The sequence below is a fragment of the Chinchilla lanigera genome, unplaced genomic scaffold, assembly GCF_000276665.1.
Source record: "Chinchilla lanigera isolate Chin_1 unplaced genomic scaffold, ChiLan1.0 scaffold00052, whole genome shotgun sequence".
NCBI lineage: Eukaryota > Metazoa > Chordata > Mammalia > Rodentia > Chinchillidae > Chinchilla > Chinchilla lanigera.
Window position 1 is genome coordinate 8,628,909 of NW_004955453.1, and position 20,752 is coordinate 8,649,660.

At 39.4% G+C, this 20,752-nt stretch overlaps 1 protein-coding gene across 1 annotated transcript in view; it reads right to left on the reverse strand.

The window, feature by feature from the left end:
- Nyap2 (neuronal tyrosine-phosphorylated phosphoinositide-3-kinase adaptor 2) overlaps positions 1–20,752 on the reverse strand; it is a 273,570-nt gene that overhangs the window by 43,061 nt on the left and 209,757 nt on the right. The window contains exon 7 of the mRNA XM_013519763.1: positions 1,746–1,849. Within this exon, the coding sequence (XP_013375217.1) occupies positions 1,746–1,849 (104 nt within the window). The remainder of the gene's footprint in view (positions 1–1,745; positions 1,850–20,752) is intronic.

Genomic DNA, 20,752 nt, shown 5'->3' on the forward strand with positions numbered 1-20,752 from the left:
AAAACCTCAGCATTCAGACTTAATTTCATTGTTGGCACTTTGTGATAAATAAGTGGGTTTTGGGTTACGGTTTGATCATTCATCTCTAAAATGTTTGCCACCCTGTCCCAGGGTAATGTTATGGCAAGGATCATGTACAGTAATTGGAAAATGGGTTGTGTTAATGCAATCCTCTACCAATTAGCTAAAATTTTCTCCCTTTTGTAGCCAATGCTTTCAAACACTGTTAAATACAATATATTTAGAATGCCTTTAATCAGGTAAGTTTCTCTTAGTGAGATTGTGTTGTTGATTATTTATTCAGTGTCTTTTTGTTTCTACTTCTTTTATACCCAAACGGTGCTTAAGATGGCTACATTTAGCTATAAAGACATTTCAGTGTTCAAATTAAGACACAGAGAATTCTTAATGACAATTGAGTTGTCCTTGAGAGAAGCTATTATGTTTGCAGATATCTCACATATTCATAAATCAAATACTGTGCATACTAAAGCCAGTAAGAAAAAAAAAACTAGTGCACACTGCTTCTCATTATAAAAATGCAATTATTCTGCTTAGTTATGTTTTTAAAATAGCCTGACATTTAAAATAATTGATGAATATGTAATTTGCTAATCAGTAATGGCCAGTTCCTGTAGAGGTACCACCATTAGTTTCATAATTTACTGTTTCAGAAGTTTTATGAATACAAGATTAAAGCTGGGAAGCAGAGAGAAGCCACTTCAAGATGACATTATCCTATTTAACACCCATAATACTTAATAGCAACAACAATTAAGCCTCACAAATTAAGTCAACATATTGAATTCCTATTGGGTGAGTTGCAAATGAGACATTTATGTGTAGTGGATTTCCTCACACTAAATTTCCCACTCACAATCGTGCACCCAAATGAACATCAGAGAAACATACTGTGTTGTGAAGGATTAAATAATGTTTTAGCTTATGCCTTTATTTTTTGTCTCTTGCCTCCAAGTGATAATAGAGATCTCATTTACCATGCATGAACACTTCTATTCCCTTTCTGAGAACATTCTGGTATTGCTGATATAAGAGACGAAAGTCATTTATTTATAGATTGCCTTATTAGTCTACACCTTTTGGTAAATATCTAGATAATCTGGTCAGCTTGTCTCTGTGGCCGAAAAAGAAAGACTAGCTGCCATCTTCCATCCAAATGAGTTGGTATATGAATATTTATAAGGACATCAATATTCACAGTGTCTTACAATCATGCTCCAAGCTAAATAAAAATAAAAGTAAACTGCCATAAATATTACAGTATAATGGGATAAAAGCTGTAAGATATATACAGATTCATTGACAATATCTGTGCAAGTACTGTGGGCAGAACATTTAAAAGAAAGTTACATAAAACAAAGTAGATAAATTTATCAAATATTGATAAATTTTCAGACAGTATAAAAGTACACAAAACATGAAAGAGAGAAAGAAGTTTGAAAAATAATCACTATGCCAGTACATAAGTACATGTTTACTACATTTATATTACAGAACGATGAAAATCAGAGACAAGAATGAATTGGTAACAAACAGCAAAGAAAGTTTCACCAGTCACAAAGAAGGAAGACATTCCTTTAAAACGCATCCCCGCCCATACACACATAGGAAAAGGAAAGCAATGCAAAAAGTCGTCTACAGCAACACAGGACAGACAGAGGTGGGAAGCATTTGGCATGTCGCACCACAGGAAGTCAATCACGACTGGCTAACGATGATGGTACCTGGCTCTGTTGCAGGTCACTGGCTTGCCTGAGAGGAGTGACTGATGGTGGAGGCACACCTGACGTAGATGCAGACCGGCCTAATTTGCAGCTTACTTTAGGTTCTGCGAAGAAGGGGGAAAGACAAAACATTAGCTAAGTGACACCTGCTGTGATAAAATGGCTTTCTCGGTCTCCCTTTTTGTTTTGCTGCATGTTCTGGGAATACTCAAGATGTTTCTGACATTTGTTAATATATGGCAGAAACACTTTCATAACAATTGGCTGTAAAAGGAGTTTTCTTCACAGATCGTCTCCTGGGGAATGAAGGGAAAATATCCAGCAGCAAGAGCATTGCTCCCTTGCATGTTTTACCCCATTCAAGGTTAATTTCTACAAAGTGACTGTTGAAGCAGCAATGCCCTATCAGGGGAAAAGCAAATAATCTCATCAGTTTTGATCTCTCATTTTCAGCTTTGTCCACAGGACTCTTACTTCCTAAAATGTGTTCCCATTCTAAACCCATCCTTCTTTCCTTCCCTCCTTCCTTTATTGTGTCTAGATGTCCCCATAAGCCCTCATGCTGTCACAGAGTTTTTTCGGAGGTGGTTGCATCTAGAGTGTCTGGTGCATTTGTAGTGCGATGCTGGGATTAAAGGTGGGTGATTGCTGGATCAGTCCACTGACTGGCTTGGCATGGTCCTAATTCCAGCAGGCTGGATACAATATGAGGGACAGAAAGAGTCATATCTCACTCTCGCATTGCTTTTGCTGTTTTTTGTTGTCATGAACTGTTGCGTCTGCCATGTGCCATCCTTCCTCGGAGCCAGCCTGTTATGGACAGAAACCTCTACAAACTGTGAGCTAAGTAAACCTTTCCCCCTCTAACTTGGCGTGTTGGGTATTTTGTCTCAGCAAAGAAAAAGTAACTAAGACATCTTTCTTTCTCTCTTCCTTTCTTTCTTCTCCTCCTTCCAGACACTTCTTCCTTCCTTCCTTCCTTCCTTCCTTCCTTCCTTCCTTCCTTCCTTCCTTCCTCCCTCCCTTCCTTCCTTCCTTCCTCCCTTCCTTCTGTCCTTTCCTCCCTCCTTCCTTCCCTCATTCTTTCCTAGATTGCTCTCCATATAACATTTTTCAGTGTTACCATCTATCTCTATCTACTTTAAAATTTATAATTATCTTCTGAGACCTTTAAAATCTTTCAGAGATTTATCTCATACCTGTTACTATATTCCACAAATTTGACACAAAGTTGTGATGTAAATCTCCTGTCATCCTGGGAGAGCCTGTAGTTTATCCAGGAACACAGACATTAAACGAGACATGATGCCCATGATTCTGTAACTGCAGATGTGATGAGCTTTCCTGGAGCGTTTATAGAGTGACACAGCAATGTTTGTTGGAGGAACTGCAACGAATTCAATTCTTGATGGATTCCTTTTTGTTCCTTCAACCAACACTTCCCAAGTGTCTGCTATACGCACCACACCAAAGAAGGTGCAAAGATTATAGGGGTGAAGAAGACACTCATTCCCCACACACTAATAAAGTTTATATTTTCACAAGAAAGACAGACATTAAACCTCAAATCAGAAACCCCCAACACAGGCTCATGAGGGACACTAGAGTGAGCTCCAGGCCTTCAACCCTTGACTGGACCCTTCTGAGCTCTGGCACACAGACAGCCTTTTTTGCACTCTGCCACATGTCATTGCAGTGGCCACTGTAAGTCCACCTTGTGAACCCTCATGTATGTACTTATCTTGCATATCTTCAAAACTGGGAAATCTGTTAGAGCTTGGGGCACTGTGATGTCATTTATCAAGAGTATCTTCTGTGTTCTGCTGCACCAGGAAAGAGGCTTTGGAATGGGTATTAAAATCAGAAGTGGGCAGGATTCTGGATCCACTGATTTAATTTTTAACCTACTTAGAAATCAAAAGTATTTTGAATGTGTTGCTCTCGTTCACTTTATTGCTAGTATACAGCAAGTTCATAGGAAGAAGGAAAACATCCTATTTTTTAGGATAGTTGGGGAGATTTGAGCTAGTCATAAGTAAAAGATAGAATAAACTTACCTATAATGTTCAGAGAAAATGCCTGGCATATAACAATGGTTTTTTGAGTTTTAAAAAATCCTCCCTTAAACAAACACTCTCATGTGCACATACACACCAGCACACATGCATGCACAGTAACACTTACCGCTACACCTTTACACTAATGCAAATAATTATATTTCTCTTCTCTTTCTCTATGACCCTCACAGCTTCCCCTCTCTTCTCCTTCCATCCTGTTCACTTGCTTTTTGTCTCTTGCTTTCTCTTTCCACTCTGCCCTTTCCCCCTGAGAACATCATTCTCACAGTGTGCTGGTGAACTGATGGTGTCAACTTGAATAAGAAACACCCAGTTAAACTGGATCAGCATGGTTCTGGGTGTGGCTGAAGATGGAAGACCCAGCCTGGGTGTGAGTGGCACCAAGCAATAAGCTTGAGCCTGGGTGGACTAGAAGATGAAAGAGGAAGGTTCCCTTCTGTTTCTTTGGAAGAGCTCTTGTCTCCACTCTCAACTTGGATGTCGTCTCCTGGCCTCCAGCACAGACTCTTCAGCCCCTTGATACAGACTGGCACGAGAAACTGCAGCAAGCTCCAGGCCTTCAACCCTTGAATGGATCCTTCAGCTCTCTGGGCACAGACACCCCTTTTGCACTTTTTCATCCTTCTCATTGTGGTGGCCACTGTAGGTCCACCTTATGCATCCTTGTGGATGTGTATATCTTGCACTAAGCCTGTTTCTCTAGTGAACACTGACTGATGCATAAAGCTTCTGATGTGTCTTCTCCCTCTTGAATCACATCAGATTCCTGTAGCTCTGTCCCTGCCCCATTATCTGGTTTGGTCTTGAGCCTCAGTACTTTCTGCACCGGAGGCAATGCAAATAACCTCATGCTGAAAATCAAGGGAGAGTTTCTTCTCTATGTCTTCGGTCTCTCTCTGATTTCACTAAGTATAACGGAAATATTGGCTCCATTTTTCTGGACAAATCTTGTACTTCTTCACTTCATGCTTTTCTTTTCTTCTCCTTATATTCCCACTGGCAATTGACTTTTCCCCTTTGTGATGATTTCTGTATTTGTCCCAAATCATGTCTCAGAAGTCTATTTGTCCTCCATAATCTTTCTGCTACAAAGTAACTTGGGCACAGCACCAGAATGAATTTCTTGAGTTATTCAGCCACCTGCCTTGTTAAAGTTTTTCCCAATGTTCCATATTTAATTCCATATTCAAAATCTAGACTTAATAGCTTAGAAATTTAAGATAATTTTCAGAAGTCCCCTGTGACCTGATGCATTTAGTGAAGTCTGCACTGCCTTTCATGGCTCCCTGGTCCCCAGAATATAAATAATCCCCTCCCTTCTTGGGATTCACATTTATCTGCTTCCCTTTTTAACCCTGAGCTGTTCTCATGCATGAACTTTCATTACATGAAATCTTACCTATCCTAAGATGTAACTCAGTGTACACTTCTATAAAATATCCTGTGATCTTTTTATCCTCTTTCTTGCAAATTGCCTTAGTGCATGCACAGCAGCTATACTACTTGCTCTGGTTGGGAGCATTTTTCTGGTAGGGACCAGTTAGCAAGTACTCAATTATTATATATTTTTATTTCAAGGAGGACACTCAGATTAGGTCCTCATAACCTAGCAAGCCTAGAAAAAGTCAACATAACTCTTTTTAAAAGGTAAAAGTAATCAGGTAACACAGAATATAAGGCTGGATTCAAGGCCTTGCTCCTCCACTTACTGAGGCAGTGACCCCCATCCAAGGCACATGATTCTCTAAGATGCATTTCAACAAGTCTGCCCTTGTTTTTCTGCAGGTGATTCAAATGTCTGTCCATCTATTCCTAAAACTACCTTTGAACTGTCACTGGGACTATGTGAATGAGTCTCTCATTTAGTGACATAGATACAAAATTACTGTAAGTGAAACTTCACTTACCAGGAAAGTACATCTTTGCATACCTTACAAAATCTTGTTATATAAACTAATAGGTGAAGCTTTCACCAAAATTCCCGATAATGCATCTTCATAATGAGTCAGTGTTTCTGTGTATTCCATTATTGGTTTAATACTTTTAGTCACAAGGGGTGAGAAATGAAAGGAAAGCAAATGATACTTATTGACTGTGAAGCTCTTTTCAAATTTCTGTTGAACGCATTGTCTGATAAAAATAAATTATGTGACAAAGTCAAGAGCCTCCTATATCATGATGTTCTTAAGGATCAATTCCTCTTGTTGAGTTTTCCAATCAGACTTTGACTGAATCAGGCTCCTTCTAGTCACTGCAGACAGTGATATCTTTAATGTACACTCTGAACCTCACCAAAATCCATACAAACTCCAAATTGTCATCATGACCTGGGAAAGCTTTGCTCCCTTGAGTGACAGTCAGAGTCATGTCTTGGGTTAATAAATCTCCTTAGGCTCTATAATATAAGCAACTGACCACCCATTGCACGTCTCAACTTAAATTGCTACCCACCCACCCTGTGGGTTAGCTCTGCAGTCATTCTTACTGTGCCTCACATAGTGCTGACTCTACCTGCAGACATAAATTGAGATCATTCCCATAAATCCTCGATGCATACACGCATGCGTACAACAGCATTGGTGCTTATGTTATCTCATGTGGTAGGGACATTTTTTAAGCCATAAGAATTCTCTCTTTCACTTTGCTTCTTATTTCATTTTCTTATAACCTGTCACTTCAACGCATTTGAAATTTATGGTATCTGTGAGACCAAACTGATGGTACAAATCCTTATAAGACTGTGTCCACTGATGAGAATTTGACTAAAGGATTGCCGAAAGTGGTCCCCAAAATCCTAGAAAAGATTTAATTATAATCAAGCCTCTCAGCAATCCTCGAGGCCTGTAACATCAAAGTGAAATTGTCCAGCTCACTTACCTTTGGAAATGCAGTCTCTCTCACACTTCAGCAGTGAGGCTTACGAGCCAGGACACTACAATTCATCCTGAATTTGAAAATGAATTTTGACAAGACTTTTGGAGATCTAAAAAAAATAGACTTAGCTCTGGAAAGAAATATAATATAGATCTTTCCTCCCCAAAGAAAACATCATCCCATTAAGAGATTATTTATGAACTGGAAAACATCTGTCCTTCCTGTTTTTGAAAATACTGTCAATAGCATTATATAAGTAGAAACTGATGTTGTTTTGTTCAACTACGGTGAAGAGCGGGTGCAAAGAGAGCAAGAAAATGAAACAACAAGTGTAGTAGGTTCAGAGAGAGAGAGAGACAGAGAGACAAAGAGAGAGAGAGAGGAAATGGAGGCAGAGAGGAGGGGAAAGGAAGGATGAGAGAAAGAAGGAGAGAGGAGCACACTCATTTTAACTTCTCTTTCCTTAAACTATTAGGAAAAGTCTTAGTCATCTCGTCACTGGGACACAATGCAGACACCCACCACTTAAAGGAGGAGCAGCTTATGCTGGCTCACGTTCCTGTAATCCACCGGCTCCAAGTCAGAGAGGCACAGCAGAGGGGTGCAGTGGAAAAGCTGCTCAGATCATGGCAGTGAAGAAACAAGAGAGAAGTGAGGAGCCGGGAAGGGAAATAGCTCCTTCCAGGTCACACCGGGTACTCTGACTGCCTCTTCTGACAAGACCTACTGGGCTCATACATAGCTATGCTCCCGCCATGATTCTATAGCCTCTCCTGTGAGTGTATGAGGTTTTGGCCAAACATCCAGATAAAAAGTATAACACCAAGTAATCAGCCCAGTCAGTGTTTCATAGCCAGTTGTATCTAACTGCCATTTTTCCTTTTATTACACAAGAAGTCATTGGACTGAGTTACTATTAGTTCTTTATTTTTATTTTTAAAGGATACAAACTTCCATCATTTTGCTTCTAATTTTTTATTTAAGATAATTTTTTCTTATCTTTCCCTTAAAGTGAAATTTCTGTCCAGGGTTATGTCCCTGGGTATGCAACAGGATAACCACACATCATACTGCTCTGCTGAGTACTGGTGGTCACTCTGCTTTCAGAAAGCAAATAAAAATGACTATTTTCAACACCTGCACCCACACAGGCAGGATTGGTATTTTTTTATTAAGAAAAGCCATTTCCTCTGACATCAAAGAAACAAAATAAGTCACAATTTGCAGAGGTATATATTTTTCTTGTCTTGGCACTGTGTAAATACACCATAGTATTGCCTGGCTAGCTGAGATATAATATTATGAAGGTCTTGTCAGACATGCTGCTGAGAAGTCTCCAATGAGTGATGCAGTCCTACATGGAAGTAACAGTGTGTTCTTGATTTTCCCCAATATACGGAAGTATGCTAAGTACAAACACTAGTTTCTGGGGAAGGCATTTTTTGAAATAATAATGGGCTATTTGAGATATACCAGCACCTGAGTAATAAGGTACAGTTTGACCCAAATTATAATTAAACTTACAAGGCTCCAAACACTTTGTTTTAAAGCTTTCATCACAAGTCATAGCAAATATATGATGTCCTTATTCCCTGTAATAAATGCTATTTTTTTCTGTGCCTACTGTGAACAAATTTTTATAATTTTGCTTTGGAATTGTTGTAGTTCTATTAATTCATGATCGGTTATGATTTCAAAATGGTAAGTGCACACACTCAGGAATTCTTAAAGGACTGGACATTCGAGACGAGAGCATTTTCAAATGTAATGGCTGTCACGGATTAAAACTGAGTCAAGCAATTATTTCAATTAACTTAAATCATGCTTTGTACTGATTTTTAAAATTTTGATTAAGGTTAATATGGCAATTTTAATTCTCGGTGCTACAATTTTTAAAAAGATACCAAATATTTTTTTTCAAATCTCTAAGGAGATAGTCCTGTGTAGTATAAGGTTCAAAGACAAAAAATCTGATAATTGCTCTGATCATTTTATGATCATGGAGAAAAGAAAATAATAGCAGCAGAATATAGGAATCTATCTTGAGGGGCAACATTCTTTTTCTTTCCATCTTTCCACCGAGTTCTCCTCTGAGGAAACAGCAGAGACTTACATAGTTGCTAATGATTCCAGTATCCTGTAGCCAAGGACTGAAGTTCTAGCATTATCAGAAGGGTGACATTAAAGAAAAAGAACTACTAATGTTGTGGAACTGGTACTGAACCAAATGGAAAAATGTTCTGTGCCAAGGAGTTGGAAGGCAACCAACTTTATTACAATGGCAGGCTGATGGGGGTTCGCTCCCAAAGCATCAGCCCAGAGCCGGTTTTGACCTTAGTTTGTATAGGTTTGCAAGTGGGAGATACAAAAGCTTAAAAGTGTGGGAAATTTTTATTGGGTAGCATGAGCTATTCTTCCTTACTGAGCAGAAAGTCCTTGAAACAAGTTAGCAAACAGGGTATGTTTGGGGGCTGGAAGGCCCAGGATGTGCAGCTGGGTGTGGTCAAACTAAGCTGGGTCAGGTTATCTCTGGTGTAGTCAGTTAAGGCTGAGTGAGTCTAACAGACAAGCGACGTGGTCATTGGCCTGATCTCATTTTGTCTTAATATGGTGTCTTACTACTAGGTGATATATAATTTTTTTAAAAATTTCCATCACACTGATACAGGGGTAATCTCTAATTCTTCTTGGCCATCCTGAAATTCTAGTGAAGAACTGAAAGCCATAGAAAAGTGACTTGACCATGTGATGCTTAATTTGTGATCCAAAGATGGACACAGACAATTCCATGACCCATGCCAAGGAAAAGAGAAGGGAAGTCACAGAAATTCTGATCTGGGAATACCCATTGCATTGTGACTAGAAGGGCCAGTATGTTCGTTGTGTCCCAGTCTTCTGCAGAAAGAGTATGAATCACACTATTTCCTCCCTGGGGCTGCCAAAGTGCTGCAGTGGGTGGCTGGCTTCTCACACCTTAACACCATTTAGTGTAGTTTTGACAGTTTTTATTTTTAATTTGACAGCTTCTTTTATAGTAATACATAATTCCTAAAATATCCTTAGGATCTTCATCACTTTAGCTGAATAAGAAATTTTACTTTTATTAATTTTTTTCTTTTTGTCTTTTTGAGACAGTTTCAATATGCAGCTCAGACTAACCTTGACCTCACTTTGTAGCCCAAGCTAGTCTTGAACTTGCAGCAATCCTCTTGCCTCAGCCTCCTGAGTGCTGGGAATACAGGCGTACACCACCATGGTCAATCTTTTACTTTTATTTTTAAAAATACTTTATTTCCTCTCAAAAGTAGATTTAAGTAGATGTGTAAAAACAACTTATTTTATCTATTTAGTAAGGAAAATATGATTATCTTTAAATCACTACATAAGGAAGACAAATCTATCCACTAAGATATAAAACTAAAAAGATGTATCATGATTTGCATCAGGATGAATCTGTGTTACCATGGCGACAGAAACTTCATGTTGTGTTATAGCATTGAAAACATAACAGACAAACTGGGGAATTCTTTCCATCAGCTCGATAATAAGAATGGTGCATTGCAAAAATCATTTAAAGTATTCAAAAATGTATATTTTGCTTATAAATAATAAAAAAAGGAAATGTGGGGTTTAAATTTTGTACATGACGTAGTTTATTGATGTGAGAACTGATTGTCCCTGCTAATTTAAATCAAAACTGCTCGTAATACTGAGGACCTTTCCTCCTCATATCTTTGCTTTTTGTAGTTTGTAAGGAGCAAACATCTTGACAGAAAGTATGACCAGTTATAGTAAATTCTATGATGCTCATTAGCATGTCTCTTTCAATGACCAGGTTCTTATGCTGCTTTGAATCAATTGAGTATAATATTCACAAACTAAGGAATGTGTGGGTAGGAATAGGATCTACCTAACACCAAGGCTCAAGGCCCCTATGGCAGGAACTACAACCTGACCTCCAATAACACCTGTGCTTACTCACTTTATAACAGAAATTCTGGGGTTTCTAACACACTTTGGGGATTGAAGAATGAGGTCAAAATTACTTTTATAAAAACATTAAATGAAACATTGCTTACTATTGCTTACTGTGTTGACAAGTACACTGAAAGTAACACGTCAACGCAGTAGTACCAGTGCTAGTGCGTTTTCTCACTGCCCCATAGACAGGCATTTTCATGGAAATGAATGACGTGTTTCCTCTGGATTTAAGGAAGATAATTGGTTGACAGGAATAAATTCAAGCTTCCCAGTTGAAAAAGAAAAATGAAAATTTGCATCTGTCATTATGAGTTTAAGAACAACCTAATATTGGAAGGTTTTTCTTATCAATAAATATGATGCATTGATTTTATAATGAAAGGTGTCAACATACGGAAGATCTCCATGACTTAGTGACATGACCTTTTCTAGATACATTATTCTAAAAATCACGGTAGTTAAAATTTGTGCTTTACAGTTCAAGCTAAACCAATGCATTTTAATGAAACAGACTATGAATTTGCAGATATGCAGCCAGGGTTGCAACTAACTCTTCAAAAGCTGCTATATATGCAGTTTTAGAAGGATGCAAAGAAGACTGTGCACAGGTATATGAAAAAGGCCATTTTAATACTCCTCCCTTTTCCTCTATACAGCTGTATAGGGCCAGATTTCCTTCATTCATTTAACCAAAGCAGCATATCTCAGTAGACTCAGTCTAAAACAGATATGAAAATCCCTGTTCTGTGGAATCATTCATTAACAAGATTTTCCAAATATAAAACAAGTTCAATCTGCTTACCATTTGGTATAGTTTGGGAAAATATACTTATATTTCAATAACTATGTCATTCATGTTAACATTAATGAGCTTATTATTTTAATAAATAAGTAACTTTTGAAGTTCTTAGTTTTAATTTCTATTATGTTAAATATTGTTGGATTATTTACATAAAGAAAAATATATTTGGGGGTCACAATAACTTTTAAGAATAGAAGGGATCTTGAGGCCAGAGTTTGAGAATTCTTGCTTATAAACACCTGGAGCCCCCAAAGAGTTCTAAAAGGAATCTTTTTGTATAGTTAATTTTTCAGTTGAGTATTTTTTTAAAAATAAAGAAATATACTATGATTTAGCACTAGAAAGGTAAGTAAATCTGAAAACTTCACAAGATTTCAGAACCACTAACTGGGAATTCTTTTTTAGAAAAACATCTACAGAAAAATCCAAGATAAGCTCTTACCTTCGGTGGGACTGAGGAAAGCTATCTAAATAGTACACTTTTCTGTCATCTGAAAAAAGCAAACTCCAAGTTCATTCCCGATTCTTTGGGGCTAACAAGTGAAACGTGTTGAAATAATCGTGATGACCTCAAAGACTCTCATGCCTGACTGTTAGCTTATGAAGGTGATTGCGTTTCCTCAGTCTTTTCAAGTCAAGGCTTTGCGCTTCCCTGTTTGTAACAATGTGAGAAAACGGTGCAGAACTCACGTTTTCTATCTGCTAAACTTTTCTACAAACGTTAGTAAATGCGATTGTAGTAAATGATTAAAGACAAAGCTGAAAAGTATTTAGAAATAAGTTTTAGAAGGACTAATGCTCGGTCATCATGTTTGCCTGTCCAGATGGGATGTTTAAGTTGATCTTCCTTTGGAAAGCAGTATCACCAGTCATCGCAGCTTTTTAAATTTCAATCACACGCTTGGTTTGTTGAAATCTAAGCCTGTTTTGTCATCTGAAACACCATAATGCTCTCGCAGAAAATTTTAAAAAGGTAAAATACAGCGATCAATCGAGCGGTCTTCAATTGAGTACGGAGAAGGGAAGGGACGGCGGAGTTTGCAATTCCTGTTTTGGACGGTAGATGGCAATAAATATATTATTTGATAAGAACTTGTCGGATTACAAAGCTTCCAAAACTAGTCTCTGTAAACGTTTAGCATAAGCACAAGACGCTTCTCTTTGGTCACGTCTTCAAAGGCTTATCACAGAAGCAGGGCATTCTTTTGGTTCTGGGTACCCACCTACCCGCTCCAGAAAAAAGCACACAGACAGCAGCAGCACAGTGGCGTCTTCTGTGCTGCTTAAGCCTAATCACTCTTCCTCAGCAGAATCGCAGTAGTTCGAAATTTAGACTCTTTCTAATGAGAATGACTTTATCCCCCTGTTGTGCTATTTTTCTGGCGGTGTTCAGGATACAGTTTACAATGTAGTGCTCTAGGCAAGCGCCAAACAGAAATCAAGTTTCAGGGAAAGCGAGTCTGTATGTGCACACATTTTGCATACTATAAACGCTTTATACATAATATATGGCCGATAAGTAGTTACCTGACCTTGCAAATCTGATGAATTAGGGCTCCAGACTAAAATGCCTGTATTCCTTCTTGGACACACACACACACACACACACACACACACACGTACACACACATGCATGCATGAATCACCGAATTCCGTGACATCAAATTCTTCCCATAACTTTAAACAACTGCCTTTCTAGTAAAAGAATACAGGGATAAGAATCTAAACGGTTTAGGAGAAATACCACGAAACCACTGGAAAACAGAGACCAGTGTTCAGGTTCACTAACTCAGGGGCAATAACACCCCCTTGCTGGGTAAAATTTGCAGAAATTAGAGGTCAGAATCAGCTGCTGGGAGGCAGCGTCATCTCCTCACCTCCGCTAGGCTGTTCTTACAGGTGTGTTGCATGGGTGAACGGTGACACTGAAGGAAAACACACGCGGAGTTGCCGGTTTGAAAAGCAGGATGGAAGCACACGAGTAGCGGGGCTGCTGAGGGGGTCAGGAACTAAGTGTTGGTAACACTAACACACCAGTTACAGCTCTCTTTCAACCAGTGATAGGGACAGAGAAACTTCATGGGTTTCAGGGCAAAGAAAACATTTCTTTGGATTTATAAGGTAGTTATTTGGGGCAGAGTATTTATCTCCGTAATTCTGTTTCTTTGGCTTTAGGAGGATAATAAATTAGCTGTCCCTGGATATGTGATCCCATAAGCCCTGGCTTTAGAATCCATAAATGGCTTCCTGTCATTTTTAGGTTAAGACTCGAATTAGAGAGGCAGGCTCTCAGCTTCCTCTCTGCCCTGGTGTCAGCCTCTCCACTGTGTGTGTCCTCACATCACGGGGTCATGGGGCGTCTGTCATTGCTCTTCCTCCTACTTCACTTTAGATCTCAGTCTTCAAGGGAGAGATAATGAAGAGAGACAGACAGAGAGAAAGACAGAGAGAGAGAGAGAGAGAGAGAGAGAGAGAGAGAGAGAGAGAGAGAGAGAGAGAATGAGACACAGAGGGAAAAGCCAAGACAAGCTCTAGCTCCCAACCTCATGCCTCTGTGACTCACTCCCTTCAACGTGGCCCCCTTCTAAGTTTGGATGGTCTCCCAACCTCCCAATAATACTGCCAAATTCTGAGCCCACCCATGGGTTAATCCACTAATAAAGTTAAAGTCCTCATGACCCAGTCACCTTCCAAAAGCTGTCCACCTCTGAGCATTACTGCACGGGCCACCAAGCCTTCAAAACATGAGATTTTGAGGGAAATTCCAGATTCATAACATCAGCTCTTCAGAATGCCAGGTAACACATAAAGGTTGTATTGTGTTACTTTCCAGTGGGTCATAAATAACCCACAAAGGTGATAAATTTAAATTGCATAATTGAGATTAAATATAATTTGCTATAGTCTTAGAGCAATTTATTCGTGTTTATTTGAACCTATAAGACTTTATTCACAGTCAGAAAATCATGTCATTCTTTTCTCCTTACAAACTGGTTCCAACCAGGTCTAGTTCATGTTGGCCTTTACTTAAATGCTAGGTCAGATCTTCGTTGTCTTCTCACTCCGATAACTGAAAAGTCTCTGATTCCCACGAGTTATGCACAGTGGGAGTAAAGTCATCATTTAAATGCCTGGTTACTTCCATTCATCAAAACTTGGAGCATTAATCTGAGGAAACACTTCTTCCCAGCTCAGTTTGGACATTCTCCTCGCACAGGGAAGGCTTCTGTGTGCCCCTGAGCCTCTCCGTATCTCTCAACCGCATTTGGTTGTATAGCCATTGTTTTTCCCGCACCTTGAGGAAGTGAGACCACAGCTGGAGGAGGTTTTTAATGAGCCTACTGAAAGCTGGGGTTCTCCCGGTGTCTGGCTGTGGCATGTGTTTGACACTGAAAGTCTCCTTCTTGAGGTGTTTTCAAGTGTCTTTGCAAACCTCCAAACTGCTTGCTGGTTCTTGCCAAGAGATCTCATGGTTATCTCTTCTGTTTTCCCTTCATTCCTGGGCTTTCGGTAGGGCACCTGGAGCTACATCTTGGGAGTCCTTGCTGGTCCAGGCAGTCTCATGATGCAGGCTGCCTGCAGGGTTTCTCTCCCTGGCTCAGCCTTGTCCACGGAAAGCACACTTTATATGTATCTTTGTCCCATCAGCAGCAGACATAGTCATTTGCCCACCAGTGTCCTGTTCTGTGTACATGATCCATTCAGCTAACCTGCTGTACATATTTCCCCACTGTGCCCCGCAAGCAGAAATAATACCAAGCTTTCCCAGTGGTCCCACTGAAATCTGTTTCACTTGATATTTGTGCGTGTTTGCTTTTTAATTCAAAAATATCCATTAGAAGTTATAATGTAATGTTGTTTTTAAACTAGGGGAGACACTTTTCTCCTCCCGAAATGGGGATGGACACTCACTGCCTACTTCCAAATATGCAGATGCACACACACAGACACACACAGTTTTTCCAAATCCCAATATCTAGTCCGTTTCTCCGCCTCTAACAGAGGACAGACGAGAGTCCAGTTAAGGATACTAATATTCACTTTGTTTCCTTCCTTTGCAAGTTCTGTTTCTGTGGTCTGGCTTTTTGGCTTGGACTAGAAGAGTAATTATCTTCTATTATTTTGTAATTACTCTTTTGCATTTTATACCCTGTTTATTTACATTCAGGCTCTATTAAGACACACTTTGATTATTTAAAATGGTTAACTTGCTCCCAGTTCTCCTCTTATGTTTATTTCTCAAAGCTGTACGACCAGCATCTGGAGAAACGCAAATACCTCTGTTTCTCTGGTGAACACAGACTGTAGCCAGCAGAAGCCACAGTTTTCCACAGAGAAATAAAGTGGGACCACTGGGCATATGACTTCACATGGCTCTCTGAAGACTCTCCAAATGAGAATGCTGTTATGTGTTTAGTACTAGAATTCAGAGAGGAAGCATTAAACTCTAGAGTGAGAAAACAGTGAGCGGAACCAAGCGGCAGTATCTGGCAAATGCTCCCTTAGGAAGTAACCAAGCACCCAATTAGAACTGGGAAGTGAAGCAGCTGAGGAGCATCAGCTTCCAGTGCCTGAGCCCGTGGTATGGAACGGGAGCCAGGAGGGTCATAGACACCAAGGTCCACAGCTGCCTGGGGCTAAAACGGAGCCAGGCAGGAAGTTAGTAGATACATCCCACAGCGAAGTCCACATGATAGTGAACTGAACTCCAGGGCACTGGTTTCTAGTTCTTGTTGCATAATAGCAATTAATATAATGGACAGTGCTCAGTCCTTATCAATATACAGTCCCTAACTTGCACATGCATTGGTCAGACATAATACTTTGAAATGTAGGATAGGAGAGAAAAGGTTCTCCATTGTTCAGTTTGTTTGTCAACGAGCGCCCTCCATTTCTCTATTATCCTGTATTATTGTATAATAATTAAAAAATACTTTCATTTGCAGAAAAGATGGCACAATTCAGACTATGCTGATGTTTCAATTATCCGCAGACACACTACCCGAACCCTGGGATCTAACACTTCTCATTTTGCTCACACCAGTGGTTCACCTGCGTGGTTTAGCTACTTGGTGTTGAGCTCTCTTTTGCATCTCTGACACAGTGTGCTGTCTCTCATGTTTTCAGGTTGGCTGGCTGAAGGCTGAGGCCCTGATTTTCCTCTGTAAGTATCTCTTCCTTCAGCAGATTAGCCCGAGCTTACCCATGTGGCAGCATCAGAACACAGCGAGTGTAAGCATTTGTACCTTTGGATGCTGAAGCTCTGTTTTCTCACACAGGCACTTCCATCTTATTCTACTGGTCAATATAGGCTCAAGAGGAGCCAAAAGTCAAGGGAGGGGGAAGTGACCTCACTTCCTGTTAATGAGCAGTGACGTAAACAATGGCCTGTGACCTGAAACAAGGGTGAGGGAAATAACTGGGGACCATTAGTGCAGCCAAAGGAGAACAGTCCAAATGAAGAAATGAAAAAGCGATGAGGATACAGTTTGGATGTTATGTAGACATGTTAACATATTTTATATTGGTCAAGTTTTACAAGAAAATAATTTTTTTGCCATACTTCAATGACTGAGCTGCAGGAAACACCTTACCCCCTCTTATATTTCTGGCTCCTATTTTTCATGCTGGTTTCAAATTTTATATCAAATTCTTCAGAAAGCCTCTTGGAATTACCTTCCCTTTAGCCAAAGGACAGCTATGCAGTTGTGTTTGGTTTACTTATAACACTCAGCATTTTCTCAAAAGCATTTGGAAAAATGTGTTGTTTGATTTTAGACTACAGACACTAGGTCTTCCATTTTCTCCTGCCCTTTCCCTAGCATCTAGATCCTGCATGGTACAGGGCAGATGCTAAGCAAACGTGTTAGAAAATAAACAAGAAGAGAGTGAGTAACTGAATGCCAAGTTGGACAATTATTAAAGAAGAGGTGTACATTTGAAGATACCATGGCTTTCTTCTGATTCCTACATCCTTACCGAGATGACTTTAAGTTTCATCCATTGCAACGGACCAGACAAGAAGCACTGTGAAAGATCAACCTTATGAGAACTGTGTACAGTGTAGCAACCAAATCTTAAAATTTGTCCCTGTTCATTTCTCCAAATTTCATCTGCAAATATAGTCTTTTTTTTTTTTTTTTTTTTTTTTGGTTTTTCTCCAGTACCAGGAACCGAACTCACGACCTTGCGCTTGCCAGGCAGGCGCTTTGCCGCTGAGCTAAATCCCCAGCCCCAAATATAGTCTTAAAGGAATGCGGAAATGACCATCAGACCAACCTAAAAATCTTTACTGAAAAATTCACATCTAAGTAAAGCACAGGCTGTCACATTAATAGCAGTCTCATAACCAGTGACTCTTTATAGCTAGAGGAAAACATATTTTTTGATACACTGATCTTTCTGAAGGAAATATTGTTGGTCTTGGGGCCGAAAAAGATCTCTCCAGCAAAACTGAATGAGAATAGAATATGCATGGTCTACTATTTTAAACCAGTTTCGGGTCAGCTGTTTATTTCTGTTTTTAACTTAATCCTCATAATAGCCAAACCATGACATTTCCTTTATCTTTACACTCGAGGCACTCATAGGTAAATGGATGCCTCTTGAGAATATATTATTAAGTAAAGTAAGTCATTTACACACAAGCTTTAATATTACCTTGTTTGTCTCTTGTATGAGAAACTCAAGACTATATAAATAAAGAGAAAAGAGAAGACATATCTATCCATCAATCTCTGAATTAGGGAGATCTTTCTCAAGTGGATGGAGGAACAAAAGGCAGGAAGGGAAGAGAGGAGGGAAAGAGGATAAAAAGTTTTAAAAATGATGAAAGAAAATGCAACTTGTATAAAAGGGAAGGGGACTAAGACTTAGAAGGAGCAAGAATGGAGAACACTGGTAGGAGATAAAAAAAATGATACGTATTATGTGCACCATAATGCCATAAATGCCTTCATGATGTACTGGAAACATGTATTACTGGGCCAAGGATATAGCTTAGCAGCATAAACACTTGCCTGGCAAGCCTGAGGTCATGAGCTTGATTCCTGGTACCAAAAAAAAAAAGCAAATCAACAACAAAAAACCCATGTATTCCAAAAAAAAAGAATCAGGTAAATAGAAGCGTTAAGTAATTTATTCAAGTCATTGCAACCACAATATTAATTTATGTGCATCTTTGCCGAATATGGTTTACTTACACTTTGGAAATAGCTACATGTTTATTATGGTTTCTCAGGAATTTCCCAGGTAATGCTGCACAGTCCCTCGTTTACCGTCTGATCTGATGCTGCTGGCTGTTTTCACTTCCCTAAATATGTGTGCTTGGGACTCTTTTTGGACACAAAGGGCTGACTGGCTTTGAGTTACTGCTTCAGGAAGTTTATCAGTAAAGTCTGTCAGTCACTCTAGCATTACCAAGTGCAGCAAATATGTTTCAGAATTTTCAAGCAGAAAGCATCTTTCTCATAAATCATCTGATGAAAATTCATACTTCAAAGGCTGTAACCTTGGAATCACTTAAGCTCCATCCCTCAGACGCAGTGTCTTGTTTCTCATATTAAATGGCCTTTATTCTGCCAAATCTTCTCACGTCTCCAGTCTGAGGCCTTTAAATAGAACTGGAACATTTTTGCGATTTCCCCAATCTTCAACACAGTTGATCAGAAGCAGACCTGCACATGTCTAACAAACCATAGTTCAGGGGTATATGAAGTGTGCTGAAGCAAGTCTCAGTCTCCCATAAAAGAATCCAGTCTCCCCTTGAGGCACTGTTCTTGCTTTCTTGTTTTTGTCTTTTTATTCTGTTTTATCTAAATTTTGCTCAGTTCTTGAACTTGAATGCTACTTCTTATTGGAAACTTACCATCATCCCAGACCTGTAATTTTATTTTCTGCTCTCTGGAAAGATACTGTAAATGTATATAAAATTAGAGGGATACTGGATATTTACTTAAAATGTGTTATAGTCCAGAAACTTAAACGCTAATTATGTTATGTACTAATCTCATTGAGTTCTTACCTTTAATTCTTAATGGCATCTATGAGTTAGGAATTATTTTCATTCATCTTTTATAAATGAAGCTCAGAGAGATGAAGGGACATGTCCAGTGTCATCACTAATAAAACACAGAATCAAGATTTAAATATAGATTTGCAGGTTATCTAAACTTAGTGTTCAGCCACTCTGTTATACATATGTCTTCATAATTAATATATAATTTATTCTACAAATGTAACTTGCAAGAAACGTCACTTTTCTTTTTAGCTCCATATCTGTTTTTAATTTCTCTAAACTTGTGTATGCAGGACCCCTCTTGGTACAAAGGGCAGAATCATAAGTGGTGGTGGAAAAGTGGGCTATAAAAAGGGCCAGCGCTGTTTTATAGAACACCATATACACTATGATCCTTCTAGTTTTACCACACTCTGGTTATCACAGGGCAGTCTGTGGGTCCCAGTCATGGACAGGCCCTTATGGCACAGAATTAAATATTTGGAAGTTGACCCACAATAAATAAAAGCCAGACTCGGTGGAAGCCTCATGCACTCCTTGCCCCATCCACCTTGCCTCCCATCCAGGAGTCTTACCACTTTGGTAGGGTGCTATGACGAAGTAGATGCTGGTCCTCACTGTTCATGGAATCTCAGACCTCTGCTGTTCTTCTAGAGTTAAGAATCTCTGCCCCAACTCTTCAATCATCAAAAGCCACATGGGTCTGTGCTGTCCCCATTCCTGGACTAGTACAGCTTTCTCACATTGTTGCACATTTGGTAAATAAAGTATTCAAAGGACAAGGTGTTCCCCAGGACCTGCCGACTGCTCTGGAACCCAGGCCCTCTGTTGTCCAAGATCTAATCCTGTTGGTCATGCTTTATTTTTGTGAACCCAAAACACAGCTTGTCGCCTTTCATATCTAACTGGCCAGAGGAAGTAAATCATCCGACTCAGTGATTCCTGAAAATTGAGCTACAGACAATACAAAAATTAGGAGATTTCGCATAACGGCAATTGCATCTGGAAATTTGGGATGAGTGATTCTCGGAGTATCATCAGCTGGTACAGAGTAGCTTCTGTCCCTTCAACATCTCCTGTACTCCCCAGGTCGTCTGTACCTTTGTTGAACTCAATCCTGATGTTCATCAGTGTGCAATGGATTTTCCCTTGTAGGAGAGGAAAAAATACTCATAGCCACTGATCTAGCAAAAGTGGGAGTATACAACAGACACTAAAATGCCTTCAAGGTTCAAGAAAAAGGGAAAATATTTTC